The sequence below is a fragment of the Balaenoptera physalus genome, assembly GCF_965194825.1.
Source record: "Balaenoptera physalus genome assembly, chromosome: 12".
Lineage (NCBI taxonomy): Eukaryota > Metazoa > Chordata > Mammalia > Artiodactyla > Balaenopteridae > Balaenoptera > Balaenoptera physalus.
Genome location: NC_138897.1, coordinates 70,122,702 through 70,135,521, shown reverse-complemented (window position 1 = coordinate 70,135,521; position 12,820 = coordinate 70,122,702). Strand labels below are relative to the sequence as shown.

Sequence of the window (12,820 nt, the reverse complement as noted above, 5' to 3'; positions counted from 1 at the left end):
ACGCAAGCCTCGTCCCTCAGGCGCTCCGCCCTGCCCCGGCGCCCAAGCCCCGCCCACTATTCAGACCCGCCCAGGCCCCGCCCCGTAGCACGCAAGCCCCCTTGGGAGCGCGCCCGTTTCCATGGCGACGCCGAGGTGAGCCTCGGTAGCCGGGCCACCGAGTGGGCGTGCATCCGCGGCGGAGGCGGCTACATGAGCGCGGCAGCGTGTGCGGCCGGGCTGCGGCCCCCCAGCTCGGGGATCCCGGGCTACCGGGGCGCGTCGCGCCCGCGCCTGCCCGCGGTCCCTCCGTACCCCGGGCAGCACGGCGCGCCGGTCGGGCTCAGCGAGGCGCAGAAGCGGGCGCTGGACCTGGAGAAGAGGCTGCAGTTCCTGCAGCAGCAGCACTCGGAGACGCTGGTCAAGCTTCACGAGGAGATCGAGCACCTGAAGCGAGAGAACAAGGGTGAGGCGGGAGGCGGGCCGGGCCTTCCATGCCCAGACGGCGCACGCAGGCTGAGAGAGGACGCAGGGCCGCAAGCCCCACCTCGGCCACTCGGGGCTCGGCTCCCCGCCCCAGGACCAAAGCCAACTGCGTAGGGCGGGTCTGGCCGCGCCACTCCCGAAGGTAACCCGGCCCGCCTCTCCTCTCCAGGCAGGGTCAGGCGGCCTCCTTTGAAAAACTTCTGTAGAAGTGAAACACACCCCCAAAGTACGCGTATATAGCTCAATGAATTTTCACAAACTAAGCACACCCAGATCCGGGGCCCCAGAACGATCCCTGACACCTGGGTCATCCTGACTCGCCTCTGTGCCCCTGGAGCCCAGGCCCCGCATGGCAGAGACTGCTCTGTAGACGTCACCGATGGAGGAATGGGCTCCAGGGGAGGCTCTCACACAGGGGCTCTGGCTCAGGGAGCAGCCAGAGGCATCACCGACCCGAGGGTGACAAGGCAAAGGCTTGGTCCGTGGGGCAAGGTCTTTCGGGGCTCAGCAGGGAGGAATGGGCAGGGGAACCGAAGCTTCGTTTCTCAGAGTAGCCACGAGGAGAGCCCGTGCTTGTTTTCAGATCTCTACTACAAGCTAATCATGAATGAGAAGCCGCAGAAGAAAGGTAAGACAGGCCCACAGGTGCCTGATGGGAAGCTACTGCCCTCAAGAGCAGGCCCCCCAGACTGCTTATGCCCATGCAAATTATCCCAGTGGGGAGGGGACTTGGACAGACAGACCGCTCCCAGCCCTGGTCTGGGTGACTTCATGCACCCAAGCACAGCAAGTGCCACTCTTGGGGACCCCCAAAGCCTGAGTTCTGTGCAGCAGGGGCAGTGGACAGAGCAGCTGGGGGGCGGGGGGGTGCCCAGGTTCCCCCCTCCCCAGCCCTGGCCTCACTATCCTGGTGCGCTTTCACTTGGAGTGCTGCCCCAGGCTTCCCCGGCACAGCCCCAGCCCCAACCCCTGGTCCCTTTGGCTTTGGGGCAGGAAGCTCTGGGCACACTCCTTCCAGGGTCCTATCATCTCCACAGCAACCACGGGGGCATGTCCTCACCTGTGGCCCACTCACCTTGCCTGTCCCCTAGCCCAGCCTGGGGATGACCAGGTCGAGTCTTGGGCTCCCCTCCCCTCTTACTTTTGGGACCAGGTCTGCCATCGGGAGGTGGTCTGAGTGGTGAGTGGTGCCCGCCTGGAATGCCCCAGTCTGGGGTGTGCCCAGGGCTCTCTTCCTGGAAGATACACAGAGGATGCGGTGGTGGGGGCCCTTCTCCAGTGGGGCGGCACAGCTTCAGCGAGCTGATGTGGGCACGTAGTGTCAGGGGTCCCCGATGGGACCTCGAGAGAGGGCGTGCTCCCATTCAGGTCCCACTGCTTCTTCCGTCCCCAGTCCCGTGGCCCTGGCTCCCTCTGGCACTGGAGGGGTCTGGGGCTGCCTCACCAGAGTTTGGGGGAGGGCTGGGACCTGCAGAGCCAGGAGGCGGGCACAGGTGGGCCTGGCCCTTCGGCCACGGCAGCCGTGCAGAAGCGCTGGGACCTGCAGGGATGGGAGCCTCGCTGCTGCCACCTTCTGCTGACCCCAAGCTGCCCCCACAGGCAGCATCTCCAGTTCCAGCTTTCAGTCCAACAAGTCCATCTCGAATACAGTGGTGTCAGGTGAGCACACCAGCACCTCTGTGCTCAGGGTCCGGGAAGAGCAGGTACAGACCTCGGGGCCCCCAGGCCTGAAATGGCGAGTGGGGCACTGAGCCGAATGCTGAAAGCCCACGGTGGTCCTCTGTGGGGCAGACCTTGGGGGAGCGCCTCTGCCAGTCCCCATAGACTTGGGGGTTAAGGGGTAGCTGAGGGACCAAAGAGGGTCCCCAGGTGCCCTGTGAGCTGAAACCTCCAGGAGGGAGCTGAGGCCAGGGGACAGGTTAGTGGGTCGGCTGGAGGGAGGCCTGAGGACAGGCCACAAAAGCAGGACAGGCTTGGCTGCCAAGGCAAGATGGTCAGTGTGGGGCATGAGTCAGGCACAGCATGTGACAGAGGAGCCCCGAGTGGTCTTCACTGCTGCTCACTGTGTCCCTCAGAGCAGACAGGACGCGGGTGGGCTGGCCCTCCTACAGAGCCTGGATTTGTGGCATCTTTACTGAGTGAGGGGCCTCGTCCTGGGAGAGCAGTCCTGCGCAGGCTGGGCCCAGACCTTTCCTTCCATTTCATTTTGCCCGAAATGGGGTTCAGAGTCAGGAAACAGCTGCTGGCTACCCAACCCCAGCCTTTACTGAGGCCCGTGAGGAGACTGCCTCACAGGGTGTGTGGGGCTCTCCCCACTTCGGCTGCTCGGGGAGCCACCTCCACCACTGCGTCTGCTTCAGAACATTCAGGCACCCACAGGCTTCACCCTACTCCCGCATCTGTGCCTCCCAGTGGCCCTCGGAGGGAGGCCATTACCATCTCCCCTTTACAAAGAGGAAACTGACGCAGGGGCGGGGCCCCTTGGGTGCATATAGCCGACCGACACCCAGTGACTGGCCCTGTCTGGGTCTGACCCGCAGCCAACTCGCCAGGCAAGGCCAGGCCCCAGCCCACCTCCTCTAAGAAGCAAGACTCGAAAGCTGATGTTCCCCAGAAGTTGGACCTGGAGGAGGAGCCCTTGGCTGCTGCCCTGCTTCACAGCAGCAGGGTGGACAAAGCCCTCAGGGCACAGGGGCTGGCCAAGTAAGGCTCCGTGAGCCCCACGGGACACGGTTGCATTCAGCAGGTTCACACCCTGGAACCAGCCAATTGCTTTGCCCTTACAAACGGGCAGGTCTCCAGAGGGAAGCAAGTTCGTGAAAGCCAGGCTTGCCCATATGGTGGACCCTGCCTTCTCCCCTCCCCTGGGGGTCCTGCACGGTCCCTGCGCTGACCTGAGCCCGCAAGAGGGGCCAGCAGCAGCCCCTAAAGCATTCTCTCAAAGCACAGAAGCAAAGTAACTTGGCCTCCACATTAGCTTGCTTTTCGCCAAGAGAACCCCGAGTCAGGTTTGGGCTCCACCCTGGGAGCTGTGCTGGCCTCTGGAAGGCACAGGGCCAGCAGACCAGAGCAGAACCAGTCCCCGGTGACACCCGAGTTCCTGGGACTTCCTGGGAAGCAGCAGTGAGCCTGGACTTTGCATCCGAAGAGGGGACCCTGTTGTCCCCTGGGTAGTGCCACCAGCAGGCCAGGCTCCTGCTTCTCTGCAGTCTTTAGGCTCCCCCCTCCACTGGCACCCTGGGTTTGTGGTCAGGACCGAGGGCAGCCAGGCAGCTCAAACCACATCTGACTCTCCAGTGTACCTTGAGGGGGGAGGAAGTGACGGGCCCGGGTCACGGCTGGCCCCAGAGACCCACCCCCACCACCTGGTGCCTGGAGCACCCTGGTAGGCGGAAGGGAGCCAGGCCCCCAGGAGGCCTTGGAGACGATCCTCTTCCTCACGCTGGAGCAGGTGCTGCCCCGAGACGGGGTGTGAGAGATCACCTCCGGCAGGCTGCCTCCGGTCTGCTCTAATGGCTGTTTCAGAGACAAAGTGGAGAGCTCTAATCCAGCAGCCACCTCGGTGGCCGGCAGCCTGCCCAAGGGCAAGCAGGTGCCAGGGGCGCCCCCCTCGATGAGGCTGCCCCCGCACCTGTGTAAGCCCGCCACACTCCAGCAGTGCGAAGTGGTCATCCGCCAGCTGTGGAATGCCAACCTCCTGCAGGCCCAAGAGGTGAGGCTCGGCTGCGGGGCGCCCCGGGGCCCCCGCAGCCCCACCCACCGTGCCTCTTCTCCCTGCCTTCCAGCTGCAGCACCTCAAGTCCCTCCTAGAAGGGAGCCAGAGACCCAGGGCTGCCCCCGAGAAGGCCGGGCCCGGTTCTCCCAAGTAAGTGCCCCACGCGGCCCACTGGGTCACAACGGGGCCTGCTTGTCTGGGGCTCACGGCTGACTCGCCCCTCCCCAGGGACCAGGAGGCTCTGCACCCGGGGGCCACGCAGCTCCCCAAGGTCGCCCCCAAGGGCGTCTCTAAGAAATGGTGAGTCTTACTGGCACGGGAGGTGGGCAGCCTCTGAGCCCAGGGGCCACAGGGCCGGGGAGGGCGTCCGCAGTGACCCCCCACCCCCACCCCCCAGCCTGATTCTGAGCCGGGCGCCCGTGGCGGAGTGCGCCGTCCTGCCCGCACTGAAGCAGAGCCTCAAGAGCAACTTCGCCGAGCGGCAGAGACGGCTGCAGGCAGTGCAGAGCCGGCGGCTGCACTACTCGGTGCTCTGAGTGCCAGGCCCACGACCGCTCACCCTCTAGGTAGCACTTCCAAAGAATCCTAGTACATTTACGCCAGCCTAACTTCCAGACCAGCCAAACCCACAGCAAATAAAGTACGTGGTCTCAGGGCTGAGGAACTGTTTATTTCTTTGCTCGGTATTTCTGCACTTACACACACGTGTGCGTTATGAAATAAGCATGAGCCTACCTGTCGAAGACTGGAAATAAAGCTCGTTTCTCCCTGTTGTGAGTCTTGTTCCTCACTGGCCATCAGGCACTGCTGCCCTGAGCGCCCCTAGCTCTGCTCCCTGCCATGGGCGGGGCCTGCTGGGCAGTCACCCTGCTTGCTAGGGCCTTGCGGCTGCCCTGGAAGAAAACAAGCTCTGGGACAGCCTGCACACTCTTCCTGGAGTGCAGGGGGCTGCCTTCCTGGCACGTGGGCAAGACACTGTCCTGTGTCCACTGACGAACACAGCTAGTGAGCAGCCCCACCCAGCCTGCCTTCCTCCATGGATGGCTAGAGCCACGGCCACGGGAGAAGGTCCTCTCCTGTACACTGGGCCCCACCCTGCAATGGCCTCACACCACCCCCTCAATCGCCAGAACAGCAGCTTCAGCGCAGACCCTTGCCTGACAGGACAGTCCTCCTGGCCCAACCGGCCATGTCCTCAGTGCCGATCTCTGCCGCTTCCGCTTTGGGGAGCAGGGAACCTGGGGGTGAACCAGGACAGGCACGTCTGGGCATCGGTGGCCATCCCCGAGGTGGGGGACCTGGCTCAGCCCCGACAGTGCCCCTCACTGGACGGAGGGCCCCTGACTTGCAGAGAGGGGGGACACAGTGACAAATTCATGACAAACACAGGAATAATAAATTTATTATAAGAACCACAGAAGACACGGTAATGCACATACAAAAGGGGGGAACCTCTCATCGCCAGAGGGCCGGCTGGCGCCCCGTCAGAAGCCCTCATCTGTTTGAAGCGTTCTTAAGACGCTGGGTCCCGAGGACAACATCCTAACCCGAGTGGGCCTAAGTGCCTAACCAGTGGGCACAGCGCCAGGAACAAGATCCACCCAGACGCCCCTGCTCCCCAGGTGCCTCCACAGTGCTGAGCAGACTCCCAGGGCTAGAATGAGAAGGATCATGAGGTATGAGGCCCAGCCGGTGGCCGGGGACCCACAGCCACAAACAGACCTTCCCTCGAGCTGCAGCCAGCGCCCCTGGATCCTGGAGCTTCCCTGTGGCGTGCCCCACATGCCAATGGTGGCACGATCTGAACCCAAAACCGTGATCAGGGAATTCTGCATGTTTTAAGGGTTTCCTATGTCCTGCACGTTCCCCTATGGAAACGGTAGAAGGGTTTTCTGGCGCACACGCAAAGAGGCTCACATGGGACCCTGAGTCCCCGAGGAAGGACACAGGCCCTGCAGAGGCTGCGGGGACAGTAGCCCAAGGAGCACAGGGCCGGGGGCATGCTTGGCTCCTGGAGGAAGCAGCCAGCCACCTGTCCCAGTCCTGTCCAAGTGTGGGAAATGTCTGGCGGGTCCCCAAGGCAGAAGATAAAAGCAGGAAAGCTAACCTAAGCCCAAGCTCTCTAAGGAAGCCAGCATCTAGAAATGTCCAACATGGGGCCCTGACGAGGCTGCCGGCTGCCCCACGGTCCCTGGAGGGCAGGCAGCCGGAGATGCAGCGGCGGTGGCGGCTAGGCGGCCGAGAGGCAGGCCTGGTGGATGCTCTGGGCCCAGGTGTTGAGCAGGGCCGTGACCGAGTGCTTGTCAGGGAGCTGCAGCAGCCGTGAAGTCATGCACCGGTGCACCGACTGCAGGAAGGGGTTGGCGTCTGCAGCAGAGCGGCGGGCCATGAGCGCTGTGCTCTCTGCCAGGACCCTGGCCCGCCCCACCCAGCCCGGGGACCGGGGGTGCCAGCTCCCGCGTGCCAGTGGAGAGCTGGAACAAAATGGTCTGGAGCCTCAGGGACGGCCTCGGGGCCCTTGTCCTGGTCCTCTACATTCCAGCTCTGAGCCTCGGGGGGACTGTCTCCCATCACCGAGGCTCCCTCTGGGTCTGTCACCCAGATGGGTCCCCATGAGCCCAAGCTCCCATGTGTGCCCCCAGGTCAGCCTTGAAGAGGCCCACAGGAGCCGCTGGGCCTGCTCACCCCTCATCCCCAGAACACGGCTGCCCCGGAGCTGCAGGGACACCATGGGGTCAAAGACACTTCTCTTTCCATGTGACTGAGGGGCAACCTGCTCCTGCCCACCAAGGAGGAAGGTGAGGAGGGGGGCCTCAGCAGGGCGGGGGCACGTGGAGGAAAGCCTGGTGGCCCGTCCTCTCAGTCACCCACCGTATTGCCACTGCCGGTCGATCCACAGCGGGCTCTGGGCAGGGTAGTCAGCAGGCACGCTGAGCTCCAGCGGTGGCACGCTGGGGAGGTCCTTGTCATCTGCAACACACAAGGCTGCACCTGTGACCCGGTTTGCCCCTCCTCATAGCCCTGCTCCCCAACAGCACCCTCCAGGCCCCAGAGGTTCTGGTGAGGCTGCTGCAGAGCCGAGGCCCCTGACTCCCAGGCTTCCCTGTCTCCCCAGGGCCTCAGGTGAGCAGAGTCGCAGCTGCACAGGAGAGAGGGGGCTTCCCTGCACATGGGGGAGAGGTGAGAGTGTGCAGGCTCAGGGCCCAGCCCCCAGTGTGAGTCCTGGGCCAGGAGCGTGTGGGGACCAAGGAGGACAGCAGGCAGGCTCCGGAGAGGGCCCGGGGCTGGGGGATGAGCAGGTGGTCCTGGGCAGTGGCAGAGCCTGGGGCTGCCAGTCAGGGTTCGTTCTTGATCCAGCCCCACCGCCGGCACTCACCCAGCTTGCATATCAGGTGGACGGTGCCGTTGTTACTGCAGTGAGAAGGGTCCAAGTTCACCAGGAACTTGGGGTCTAGCCGGGCCACCTCCCCCTGGAGCACATTGGGGATGCTCTGCCGTTCGTCCTCTTCAAACCTACGCTTCCGGGTGCACACCACCGGGGCCCTGGGGGAGGCAGCCGTGTTGACCACCCTGGCCAGGCCATGGCCCAGGACCCGCCGCCCGCCGAGCCCTGGGCGGTACGCACGTGATGGGGGGGCCGTGTATGGCCGTCATGGCAGGCACGAACGTGCGGTACAAGGAATGGTTGAAGACAGGTGAGCGGATATTGGCCAGGACGGCGTCCAGGAGTGGCTGGCACAGGTACTGCTGCTTGGTTGGCGGCACCGGGGGCGGTGGGGGCGTGGGCTGGGACAGGACAGCAGGGTCAGCAGCCCACTCTTGGGGAGGCTTTCCAGACCCCAGGTCCTCATCCTCACTCACAGCCAGACCTCCTGGCTCCCCCACCACCTCCACCCCTGCAGACAAGGACGGCTGATCCTGGACACACTCTACTCCCCCTGGGCCTGGCCTTGGGCATGAGAACCCTCACACCTGTGGGGGAAGGAAGCACCCATGGGCCCACACCCAGAGGCTGATTTCTCCCATGTTTTCACCCCACCCACACTGAAGACCTGACCTGGAAGAGGACTCCTGGGCAGGGTCCCCAGACTGAGCGGCATGGTCCCCTGCCCACCTCTGACTGCAGGCTCCTTCTAGCTCGTGGTTCCGAGTCACTGTGGGGTGAGCCCTGACCTCCCCAGAGATGCCTGCGACCCTACCAATACCACCAGGCCACGGCACCCCACGCACCACTGCCATGTCGTTCTTGAGTTTCTCCAGGGCGATCTCACACTTCTGCAGCGTTTTCAGAGGGCACCTATAGGGGAGAAGATGTGGCTGACCCTCCACGTAGGAGGACAGGGAAGCTGGTAGCTCTCACATTCTCATCCCAACCACTGACCGTCTGGCCTCCTCTGGATGGAGCGAGACCTGAGGCCTGGGCCACCACAACCCTCCCCAGGAACCCCAGCCAGCCCACCCGCTGTTCCCAGACCCCGAGTCTAAGGAAAGATGGCCCCGCACCCAGGAGCTGCTGGTCCTGGCTGGCAGAACAAGGCACGCATGTGATGGATCAAGGGGAAGGACAGAGGCCAGGCCCCTGCCCCCGGTCCCGATGACCCCAGTGAGGGCCTGGAGGGCCGTCCACCGCCAACAGGCCCACTCCTCAGTGCCCAGCATTCTGCCCAGATGAGCAGAACAGGGAGGACGTTCCGGAAGGGGAGCCTGGCCTGAACCAAGGCCTGGGGAGAGGGCAGGAATCCCAAGGCCAGTCCACGCGCAGGAGGTGGCGCTGGCTGAGCTCTGGTGCTCAGCAGCCCCACGGCCAGTGGGCAAGGGAAAGGACATGAGTGCGTGTCCTCTGCCTTCCAAGTGCTTCTCGGACGCCGTCCCAGTTCCCTCCTACAGCCAGCGCGTGCGAGCTCAGCTGCCCCTTTTGCAGACGGGGTAACTAAGAAACAGTCACTTGCCCAAGGCCACCAGCATGTCAGGGGCAGGGCTGCAGGTCAGACTGAAGCCCGTCAAGGCCAGCAGCCCAGTAAGGCAGGGCTGTGAGGGCCACAGGGTAGGCCAGCCAAGCAGCCGGGGACCCTCTGTGAGGTGTGGGTGCAGCACCATCCTCCCCCCATGGGCCTGGGGGCAAAGCTCACCGCTTGGAGGGGTCTGTCAGGATGTCCAGAAGGCTCTTCATCTTACTCAGGTCCTTTTTTCTGTCTGGGGCAGAAGGAGGCACTCAGACAAGGGCCTGGACGTCTGCGGGCCCTGCCCCTGGCCCGCCCGCCCGGCCCCCACCTTCGTTCTTGTCGATCTTGTTGATCATACGGCGCAGGGGCTCGATGTACTTGGACAGCTGCTTCAGCTTGTCCAGGTACTGCTGCTCCTCGGCCTGGCTCGAGCCCGCGGGGCTCATGACGGAGCTGGGGTTCACTGCAGGACATGGCCCAGTGAGCACGGCCCCAGCCCACGAAGGGCCGTCAGCCCCTCACCTCGCAGGGCCCCAGACTGTGCCCGCCTCAGGTCCGACTTACCAGGCGTGTTCAAAGGTCCTGGGGAGGGGACGCTGAAGTTCTGCGGGGTGCGCGCCGTCACCGGACTCTGGGAGGGCTGTGGCGAAGGGCTGGGCAGGAAGCTGCTGGGGGACGGGGCAGGGCCGGAGCTGTGCAGAGCAAAAGGGAGCACGGCCATGAGCCTGGGTCTGCAAGCCAAGTGGGGAGGGGCACGGGCCGGGCCTACCTGACGTTGGAGTTGGGCTGTGAGCTGGGCGGGCCAGGCTGCGGGGACGGCTGGGGGGGAGGGGGCATCGACTGCGGGGTCTGCACCTGCTGGCCCGGCGACGGTGACGACAGCATGGTGAGGCCGCTCTGGCTGACCTGGAGGGGGAGGGGCTCAGCCTGCTCACCCGCCCCACGCCCCCCCCCACCGCTCCCCACTCACGAGCCCCTTCTCTCTCGCAGCCTCGCCACACACCCTGGTCTTCCTCTGATGCTCCACCTCTCAAACACAAACACGGGCACACGCTCCTACCCATGGGTGCCCACGCAAGCACACAGTGACCAAGACGCTGGCAGAAGGGCCGGGCTGGGTGGCCCTCTGCTCCTGGCAGGGGCTTCTGGGCTGGGACGGGACACCCCCAGGTCCCTGCCTCCTGAGTGTGGGAGCCTGTGGGCACGGGAGGCCAGTGAGGGCTGCGCTCTGTGACAGGCAGGACCGTCCCGCAAACCTCCACAAGACCCCTCAGGCCACAGGCAGCCCCAGCTCTGACAGCACCAAGGTCAAGCCCAGCTGCAGGGCAGTGGGGACGCCGCCATCTTGTTCTGTGTCCCACCTGTGCCTGCCTGACGGGAGCAAAGCCTCCCCTTGTCACCCCTGCCAGCACACTTGGCCTGGGGTTCTGCGGTCTGGCAGCCGAGCGGCCCCTGTGGGACCAGCAGACCCCACTGGGAAAGGGGAGAGGGGAGCGGCTTGGCGTCATGCTCCCTTCTCTGCATGGCAGGCTCACCCTGCTCCCTGCAGTCCTCGTCAGGGCGGACACAGCGGGGTCCCCACCCTGCTCTCATCACTAGGACAATGCCATATTCGTCCGAGAATGTGGAGGGAGGAAATCACACACCCAGGACTAAGATCGACGGTGTGTGGAAATAACTACTTTCCACCCGAGAGGCACGAGATGCCAGTTCCGGCAGTGCGGACGGCTCAGGGAGACAGCTGCCCGCCAGCCCTGTGCCCAGCGGCCCTGGAATGAGCCCTGCAGAGCAGCCTTGCCCAGAGACTGCAGACAGTGCACAAAGGCCCGGCCGCTCGCCACATGGGGACCACCCCAAAGGCCCTGCCAGCTTCACTCAGAGCTTCCCCCACACCCCAGCAACCTCCTGTGCACTGAGCATCACCCCCGGAGCCTGCTTCCTGGAGCCCAGCTCACACCCCACCCTCCATTCCCAGCCTGTCCAATTCTGCAGACTGACTCTAGCCTGCCCCCCTCACTCTGCACACTGAGGCTGGACATGGCACTGGAGCAGGGCCTGCGTGTGTTCACAATGTGAACATGAAACTAAATGAAAACCACCCTGCCAGGTTCCGAAAGGAGCCAGGCTGATCCATGGGAAACAAAACATCTACTCCAGGAGGATGAGCTGATCTGTGAGGCTAGGGCGGTGCTGACGTCCACGCAGTCCGCTGGGGCAGGGCTCCAAGGCAGAAGAAAGGTCTGTGGGGAGACTCCTGGCATCACAGGCATGTCTCACACTCACCAACGGGTCGCATGCAGCAGGCACTGCAAGCCAGGGGTGACCCAGACAGCAGCAGATGCCAACATGACCCCGGCAATGGCTGTGGGTGCGAGGCAGCCCTCATGCAGAGCTGGGAGTGGACAGTCCTGCAGCCACACCAACAAAAGAACTTCCAGGGTGTGGGCCAGGAAGCCGTTCTCCTGTTGTCTGTTGAAACTCAAGCACTGCCTGAACAGCCCACCACCCACTCCACCAGATGCTAAGTGGGACGTCAGTGGGTGGAGCCCGAGCTGTGCTGGGCTCCCCTGCCTGCACCCGGGGTGAGGCTGATAGCACCCAAAGGCCACGGCTGGCTGGCGCCACCCTGCACTTGGGGGTGCCCAGCTGTAAGCCCCGTGGCAGCTCAACAGTGCTCCTTCCAGAGCAAGAGAGGCCCAGAAGCAGTCAGGTGGTGTGAAAGAGGCGCTATTTCTTCCTGGGAGAAACAAAGTCATCAGGAATGAAAAGCTTGACTCTGATCTCTGCAGACTGGTTTTCTGGTCACAGAGCTCCCGAGGTGGAAAGCTGGTTTTCTCTTGACCACAGATCCTAACGAGACACACAGGACGTCTACAGTATTGGACGAGCCAGGCCACGACTCCTCCTCCCAACACACACCCGCCCAGGGAGGCCCCGAGTGCCCCCGCTGGCTGCGGCCATGGTGGAGGGCCCAGTGGGAGGGGAGGGGGCGCGGGGTGTGCTCAGCCCATTCCACACACTGTTCCACACACATCAGGGAAGGGGGTCTGTAATGTGAGAATGACAGCTAAGCTTCCGAATGCTGGAAGAATAGGAAGCAGGAAGACCAAAGCACAGGGGCTGCTGGGAAATGGAGACACATCCTGTCCTGGTTTTCACCTGCTGTCACGGGGTGTGGCTCTCCCGCTGAGTCCTAGTCCAGCCCCCTGCTGGACAGGGATGTGACGGGGACATCTCTCTCATCTACACGAGTTCATGTCAGAGCCAGGCATACAGAACAGGGTTCACTGATTTTCCTGAAACACCCAAATCCCAAACTCCAGCCCGGGCTGTGAGCCCCGCCACCCATCAGGCCCCAGCACCACCAAGCGCACAATGAGGCCCCCCTCCTCTGCTCTGAGAGGGCAGACTTGAGAGACCAGGCCTGGGGGCCGCCACCTGGGCCCCCATCCCAGCACCTCTTTCACACACCGCAACACTGGACCCCGCGTTCTGAGGTCAAATGCATGGGCCCCGCACGGCAGTTCTAGTCTGTGTGTCGACCTCCTGGTAGGTGACCAGCTGGTACGATCGAGAGCCTCAAAGTGCCCCCATGAGTCACTCTGGGAAATGTTAGCAAACAGTCTAGGGCCTGCCATGAACCACTGCTAACAGCAGAAAACCAGAAGTAACCTCAGGATCCGAGAACAGGACAATA

The 12,820-nt window shown here is 63.7% G+C and overlaps 2 protein-coding genes across 9 annotated transcripts in view; one reads left to right on the top strand and one right to left on the bottom strand.

The window, feature by feature from the left end:
- Window positions 1-85: 85 nt before the first annotated feature.
- Window positions 86-4,835, top strand: LOC309639695 (coiled-coil domain-containing protein 74B-like). Its single transcript, XM_082417245.1, has 8 exons — window positions 86-445; window positions 1,049-1,093; window positions 2,065-2,124; window positions 3,006-3,168; window positions 3,991-4,177; window positions 4,251-4,330; window positions 4,409-4,480; window positions 4,578-4,835. Exons 1-8 carry the CDS (start codon window positions 193-195, stop codon window positions 4,714-4,716), a joined length of 999 nt encoding a protein of 332 aa, XP_082273371.1. The 5' UTR covers window positions 86-192; the 3' UTR covers window positions 4,717-4,835.
- Window positions 4,836-5,564: 729 nt separating this feature from the next.
- The window catches only part of MED15 (mediator complex subunit 15), a 65,772-nt gene continuing 58,516 nt past the window's right edge, over window positions 5,565-12,820 (bottom strand). For 4 of the 8 annotated variants that reach the window (XM_082417213.1, XM_082417212.1, XM_082417210.1 and 1 more), the window contains 9 exons: window positions 9,893-10,029; window positions 9,688-9,815; window positions 9,452-9,586; window positions 9,310-9,373; window positions 8,411-8,477; window positions 7,806-7,966; window positions 7,557-7,723; window positions 7,052-7,150; window positions 5,565-6,654 (listed from right to left, as the gene is read on the bottom strand). In XM_082417213.1, the coding sequence (XP_082273339.1) occupies window positions 6,509-6,654; window positions 7,052-7,150; window positions 7,557-7,723; window positions 7,806-7,966; window positions 8,411-8,477; window positions 9,310-9,373; window positions 9,452-9,586; window positions 9,688-9,815; window positions 9,893-10,029 (1,104 nt within the window). In that variant the 3' untranslated portion in view covers window positions 5,565-6,508. The remainder of the gene's footprint in view (window positions 6,655-7,051; window positions 7,151-7,556; window positions 7,724-7,805; window positions 7,967-8,410; window positions 8,478-9,309; window positions 9,374-9,451; window positions 9,587-9,687; window positions 9,816-9,892; window positions 10,030-12,820) is intronic. The other 4 variants (XM_082417214.1, XM_082417217.1, XM_082417211.1 and 1 more) reach the window with 1 other exon arrangement.